The sequence below is a fragment of the Sebastes fasciatus genome, chromosome 11 (assembly GCF_043250625.1).
Source record: "Sebastes fasciatus isolate fSebFas1 chromosome 11, fSebFas1.pri, whole genome shotgun sequence".
Taxonomy (NCBI): Eukaryota; Metazoa; Chordata; class Actinopteri; order Perciformes; family Sebastidae; genus Sebastes; species Sebastes fasciatus.
This window is the reverse complement of record NC_133805.1, coordinates 8,463,877-8,471,433: the sequence shown is the minus strand read 5'-3', so window position 1 is coordinate 8,471,433 and position 7,557 is coordinate 8,463,877. Positions and strand designations below refer to the sequence as shown.

Sequence of the window (7,557 nt, the reverse complement as noted above, 5' to 3'; positions counted from 1 at the left end):
TAATCAAATATGCAGCATTTCCTTTATATGATTTGCATTTTTTTTCAGAGGGAAATATTGCACATTTTACATTATATTTATCTGATGGCTATAGTTTACATATAAAGCATGTGGCTCTCTTATAAAATATGATACAGGATGATGACCTGCAGCGGGTCAGCTCCCTCCTAAAGGTCTGGGGGCAGCCCAAGGCAATGACACCATGAGGAAAAGATCAGAAAACTAAATACAAGGAGACAAAAGAAAGAAGAAAAGAAAGAAAAAAACGGGTATACTCCGGCCGCCTCCTTCCGGTGCTACACCAAACCCCTCACTATTAATTGATTCATTTACTTATTTATTTTTCCTTTACCATTATTAGAATTTTCCCTATTATTATTATTATTATTATTATTATTATTATAATAATAATAATAATAATAATAATAATAAATTAACTAATTCATTTATGTAGTTATTCAACTTACTTATCAACATTATTATTACCATTTTTTTTTCCCTCTCTCCTCCTCGAACATATGTGCACATTCCTCTGGTCATTTATTCATATATGACACACTTACACAACACACTTTCATACACACACACAAACACAATACTAACAAATCTAACATGAAACAGACATTATGATTTGATTATGGTTCTGATTTTTTAAATCTGTATATTTCGTTACACGTTTGTCTAATTTGTAAATAAATAAAATAAATGAGAAATTGTTTCGATTAAACTGACATTATGTAAAATTGTTATATTAGCTCCACCTCGACCAGTTGCAACATTAAAATGCTGTTTAAACTGTAGTAATAATAATTCAATTATATAATAAATATAACACTGATATGGGCAATTCTGCCTTCTAGCACATTTATTGTATATTTTGTGAATAATATTTGTGTACTTTTACTAACACAACATTTTGAATGCAGGACTTCCACTATCCATTTTCCACTGCTGACAGGCAGAAACGTAACAGCGCACGGTAAAACGAATGGGAATGACACGTGTTACTGACCTCTACTGGTTGGGCCACAAAGTGCATCACATGTGGATTTCTCCAGTAGCAGTTTGTCAAATAAGCTTTTATTGCTTTAAAAGGTATAAAATACAAACAGCTGTTTGACACGGTGGGAAATACATAACAGAAAAGCAGTGATTAAAGAAACAATATCTCATACAGTACTTTACGGTTCATGTCAGGCACATAAAAAGTGTGAATCAATAGCAGTGTCGCTGCACCGTAACACATAAACTCAGTGCACTCAAAGTGGTGGACGTTTTTCACTTTCACTCACAAAATATAACAATGGGCAACATAATTTAGCACTGAATTAAAGTTCAATTATTACTCCGTTAAACAAATTCAATCACGTTATAAATAAATCATTTAGTGGTAATACTCAATTGAAAAGAACATATATATATATATATATATATATATATATATCAGCTTATAAACGTAGCTTCAATAATATCAATAACCTGTTACTATGAGAACAGGATTCAGAACAAAATCACATTCAATCTCAAGTTGAGCTACATGATGTCGTGATATGCCCCCAACATAAAACCATCCATCATGCTCCACATGCAAAGGTTACAGTACTAAAACCACCATCAACTGTCTATATACTCTCAGTCCTTTTACACACACAAACGTACGTACAAACACGAACATACACACATACGAACATACACACATACACACATACACACATACGAACATACGAACATACACACATACACACATACGAACATACACACATACTGGCCGTCAGTTAACAGAGTTGCATATTTTTTCCACCGCTTTGTTGAACTCTTCTGGTTGATCAGCATACACGTGGTGAGAAGCTTCATCTATCAGCTGCAAGATGCAATAGATGAGGAAATAAAGATAACAAAAAAACGCCAGCATTACACACTACCACAGGAAAAGAAACTAGAATTACCGCCTTAGTTGCATTTTACATCCATGTCTGATCAAAATGTCCTCAATTCATCATTTTATCCTGTTAGAAATTTGTGTGAAATTGTCATAATTAGCAAATTAATTGGCCAAAAACATGTTTTGTGAGGTCACAGTGACCTTTGACTTTGGACCACCAAATTCTGATCAGTTCATCCCAAGCCCCCAGAAAGAGCGTTGGGTTTTGAAGCAAATTTTACGTAGTGGCCAAACGGTGGAATTACAACTTCCGTGTCCGTCACATGATGCCATTGGGCCCAAAAAGACTTTTCCCCATAGACTTACATTGGGAAAGAGACGCCCGTAAATCAGCAGAGGATTTTATTTTTTTGGTAAATCAACTTCTCAGTACGAACACATGAATTGTGATTAATTTGCGGTTAATCGCGATTAACTATAGACGATCATGCGATCGATTGACAGCCCCAATAAAAACAAACATGATTTGAATTAAAATTCCACAAATTTAAAGCTGAACTGCACATTTTAGACTTGTAATTGGATAATATATCCCTCATGACTCTACTCACCAGCACTTTGGTGTAGGCCTGGCTCCTAATCTGGGCCACTCTGTCCCCAGACGAGCTGTCCACCCAGGATCGGGCTCCATACAGCATGGTGAGGGGCATGGAGGGGGGCAGCTGGTGAACCCGCAGCAGCATGGGCCTTTTGGCCCAGCCCAGAGACTCCGACATGGCCCGGAAACCCACCTCACCACTGGGAGGAGGAGGAGGAGGAGGAGGAGGAGGAGGAGGAGGAGGAGGAGGAGGAGGAGGAGGAAGAGATTGGTCAGCTTTTTGTTGATATTATGTTCTGCTATATTGTCCTGTGTGATTGTGATTGTGATTAAGGGATGCGTGTGTCGGCTTACCTCGGGGATTGTGCGTTACAGTGGTAGATGTACTGCGTCATAGTGTCATCATCAAACAGATCTTCGAATTTCCTTTTGAAATCAGGACGGAATCTGTTCACCAAGCCCGGACCTGAATCAATGACATACTGTAAGATGAGTGGAAAGAGTATAATGTGGCACAGCAGCACAATATTAGATAAACAACAATATATAGCTTACCCCATGGGCCTGCTGCTCTGATGACAGCCAGCGGGTTGAAGAAGGAAACCACTGTTGCAATAGCTTTTACCCAGCGTGGAAGGGGCGGTCTCTTCACCACCTCTGTCCCCTGACTTTGACCCTCCTGGGTCTGTGTCTGGGGTCGCTCAGGGAAACCCCAGGGGTCCACCAGGATAAGATGTGACACTCTGCAAGAGGAGAGCAGAAAACACTATAATTCTCTATCAACTGGCATTTATTTGTCATCAGCTTACACACAGCATACGGTAGGAATTGCTGTCTTTCGTGGATACTACCACTAGGAGGCGCCAAAGTCAATCATTCTCTAATTCTACACACAGTGGCTGTAGAGGCAATTTATCATTTTGAATTTTCTGCTTGCCAGATCCGTTCACTAGACAATAAGGAGGTACAATTCGAGGACAAACCTGATAAATCCGCCGACCAGCCCCTCTAGAGCTCACTAATTTATGCTTTATATCTTGTTTGTTTAATCCATAGAAAAAACAAAATGTTAAAAATAACATGTTGTGGTTTTATGAAGGGTTTATGTTGCAGACTAGAGAATACTACAGGAATGAGTCCAAAAACCCAGGAATGATTTGCATTTTAGCACTTCTGGTTCTCTTGCCTGGAAGTCAATGGGTTTTTAGTTAGATGCCTGAAATAAGGTCTGTGGTTAACACAAGCTGAAGAGATTTTAACGTTTTGTTCTACAACATAAAATGCATCAATAAATATCCCATTCGTGAATTTTGAAGCGTTAATGTGTCTTAAAATAGGCGGTTGCTAACAAGTGGCTAAATGAGATTACAAAACGTCATCACGCCGACTCGTCCGCCTTCATAGTCTCGTTGTGTATACTCGCGTTCATGTAACCGTGGTGTAGTTTGTTTATAACCTAACGTTAGCTTTTTACTTCTGGTGATTGCATTTGCTCTTAAAAAAAAATCATTAAAGTGGTGTATATCTGTGTAGATTATCTTGCTGAACAAAATGTGTAAGTATCATAAACGTTTGTTTGCCACAGAGCTTATTTTCTGCAATAATCCAAAAGCCAATGGAACAACCCCATTGGCTTTTTGTCAGGGGAACCCAAGGCGATGGTGACTTCCTGTTTGGCCAGCAAAAATATGTCATCCCTGGAGCACTGTATTTCTTGGCTAGGCGGAGTCCCTTCCTGGAGTCTTGTCGTCCCTGTGAGGTTGCCAGGCAACCAGAGGAGACCCCTGGACGTGACAGCACCTGGCCTAAAAATAGTTATTCAGGCCGGATCCAGGAAAGCCGTTTCCCCTCGTGTCCTGTCTTTGTGCTAAGCTAAGCTCACTGGCTGCTGCTGATAGCTCCGTGTTTACCACACGAACATGAGAGTGGTGTCGAACTCTCGGCAAGAAAGGGAATAAGATTATTTCCTAACATGGCAAGCTATTCCTTTAAGAGCATTACGTTTTTATTATGTTGTGAGCAGTTGCATTGAGAAAGCAACTCCAATAAAACTAACTAACTAACAAAACATCCATGATTAGAATGATTAGTGCTAATTGAGAACATATCTGACTGATCTGATTCATTTTAATTTGCTGTATTCATTCCAAACAGCTGAAATTGATATTAAATGGATTTCTTAAATACATATTAAAAGATATTTTGTCAGCTATAAATATTGAAACAATAGTGTCGCAGAGAATTTGATTATTAATGATGTTAATTTAACTAAAAAATCGTTCCGACTGAAATTCACTTTTCTTCATTTTAGATATGAGCCGGGTTAATATTCAACATGACAAGTTCAATGTTCAATGTTCAAATCCAATCTCTGCCTTTGCCAATGTCTTTTGCATAGAACATGATGTCCTCCATTCTCAAACAAAACACTAAATCACTGCCAGCTGCAAGGGGGTTGTGTTTCATTATCTGATGTTCTACATGGCATCCTATTGGTAATATTACCTAGAAGGGTACTGGATGGCGTAGGAGGTGGCCAGGTATCCGCCCAGACTGTGTCCCAGCAGAATCATGTTCTCCAGGCCTACGGACTGTCTCCACCGTTCAATGGAGTCGACAAACTGCTCCTCCGCCTTGGCAGCATCTGAGGGGAAAGGAGGCCTGGAGCTCCGGCCGAAGCCCAGGAGGTCAAAGGCGTAAACGGGCCGCGACCGACTCAGCGCGTCTATGTTCCTGACCCACAGTCCGACCCCTCCCCCGAAGCCGTGGACCATCACCAGGGGAGTCTTTGGGGCTGGAGGAAAAAGACAAAGAGGTGTTATGTCACGGGTCTTATAATGGAGACAATGGCACTGTGGAATTACAGCTGTTGCCTCCCAAATAAACAGAGAGATTGAGAGACGAGCGGTACCCTGTTCGGCAGGTTTACGCAGCGCCTTCTTGTTGAGGGTCAGAGTCCATATTCGATCCTGGTTTGGCAGGGTCACAAACCGAGCCCAGAGGTCATTCTGAATACCTGTTGTGACCAGACAAAGAGGAGCAATGATCAGTATATACAGTGAGGTTCTGTTTGACATAACGGTGTCACATTACACTCACAGAAGCTCATAGATATTTTATAAAGAGATAGCAGCTTTTCTACATCATTACAAGTGATTATCTATATAGTTCCTAGCGGTTAAATAATCTGCAAGTATACATCAAAACATTGCTTACAAGCAAGAATCTTGGATTCTGTAGTCTTTAAAAGGGACATGGAGGTTGGACGCCAAGAAGGCCACCAGTTCCAGACTGAAGTTGGCCTATAGGAAGAGAGAAACAAATCATTTAGAGATGGTAGATAGCGCAGGAATTCCTCAACGCATGCTGAATGTACAATGATATCGCTTCTGGTGCGAGGCTGGCTGGTTAAAGTCAGTGTTATCAATGTGTGCGTGGAGCAAACACACCCAGGAGGGCCGGGTTTTACAGCCGTCACACTGTCAATCAAAGTCAGAGTGAGACCCCAGAGGTTAATATTTATCATGATAATACCTCTGGCCTCTTAACAGTAGGCATCATTTACATTTCAGGCAGTTAACTGTGACATGCGCATACAATACATTTACATAAACACGTCATTGTGTGTGAGCTGACCCACCCCCGCTTCCTCTCTGAGTGGAGCTAGATAAAGGGCAGTCTCACATTTCTACCTCCACCAGGTACACACCCAGGCCTTCTACCTGCTCTGCAATGAACATGCAATTACAATTTTGCTGAGTCATCTGGACAAACATGGAGTGTCCCACACAGCTGCTCTACTTGCCAGTTAATTAAATTATAAAGAAGATCTGTTTGATAGGAGTGTCAGATCAAGACAATCCTGTTTAACCACTAGCCACTTCCTGAGGGGCCATGGTTACTACTACTACTACTACTACTAATAATAATCCTAATATACTGACATTAACCTGATATTTTCAGGTGGAATTTCATTTAATTCTCACTGTACAATATCATTTTCCACTTGTGCAATTTTGTTAATAGTCTGTTTATTGACAATAATGTATATACTTCCTTCTATTTAAATGGTTCATATTTTTGTTACACTTTGTTTATCTCTTTTTTTTTTACTGTTAGCTGATGCATCTGTTTTTTTGCACTATGACTTATAATAATAATAATAATAATAATTCCACTATGACTGGACTAATAAAGGAATATCTTATCTTATACCTACAGTATATTGATACATTAAGTTACAGTGAGCCAGTGATGAATAACTTTGAGATCAATTTGCACAGATTGTTTCCCCCTTTTCCTGTCACATAAAGCCAACTTTGTGTTATATTAGGATAATATAGTTTAGTGGGAACATTAATTAAATGTCCTATGGTTATAACACAACAAATATGTATAAAAACATGAATATTATATATACAAATTGATTTTGGTGTAATGATTGTACAACAAAGACCATCTTAAAGGGTGAAAGCGACACAATAAACACGTGTTTTAAAGTTGAGCTAGCTGTGATGTAACCAGACTAGCTGTGTGCTACAGGAGGTTGTGTCCGACTGTGTGTTTGTTTGTGAGTTACTTACTCTGTTTCACACTCGTTGTGCATCGGATCTGTGGCTGTAGCAGGATCCATCGGTTGACATGTTCCGGTGACTCTTCAATTAAAATGAAATGATGATGTTGAAGGACACGACTCCTCTGTTGTGTAATTACACCTCCGGAGGCTCGTTGTTTTTCTAATGTTTAGTAAGTCGTTCATTCCTCTGATCAGCTGACCGAGCACAAAGATCGTCTATTGCGAAGATGCGTCAATAAATCAAGTCATCTTCCATAGACGTCTGACGATGACAACAAGATCATATTTGCAGTGTATAGCCACACTACTGTTACGGATATGTGCAATAACATTTGCTGATCACTCTGTGCAATAATTATATAATTATCTGACGGACACTTTGTGCAATAATCTGGCAAAACTGTCATCTGTAAATCTTTTTGTTTTTTGGTCCTTTCCTTTTCCCCTTTTTGTTTGTTTGTCTGTTTCACTTATGTTGCTATCGGATTTATTTCATTTATA

At 39.5% G+C, this 7,557-nt stretch overlaps 1 protein-coding gene across 1 annotated transcript; it reads right to left on the bottom strand.

Annotated features, from left to right (window-relative positions):
* Positions 1 to 1,062: 1,062 nt before the first annotated feature.
* Positions 1,063 to 7,253, bottom strand: abhd4 (abhydrolase domain containing 4, N-acyl phospholipase B). The gene is made up of 8 exons (XM_074650320.1): positions 7,064 to 7,253; positions 5,697 to 5,782; positions 5,392 to 5,496; positions 4,986 to 5,274; positions 3,036 to 3,223; positions 2,835 to 2,946; positions 2,494 to 2,680; positions 1,063 to 1,861 (listed from the first exon to the last, which is right to left on the bottom strand). The coding sequence occupies exons 1-8, from the start codon at positions 7,111 to 7,113 to the stop codon at positions 1,772 to 1,774; spliced, it is 1,107 nt and encodes a 368-aa protein (XP_074506421.1). The 5' UTR covers positions 7,114 to 7,253; the 3' UTR covers positions 1,063 to 1,771.
* Between the last annotated feature and the right edge of the window lie 304 nt (positions 7,254 to 7,557).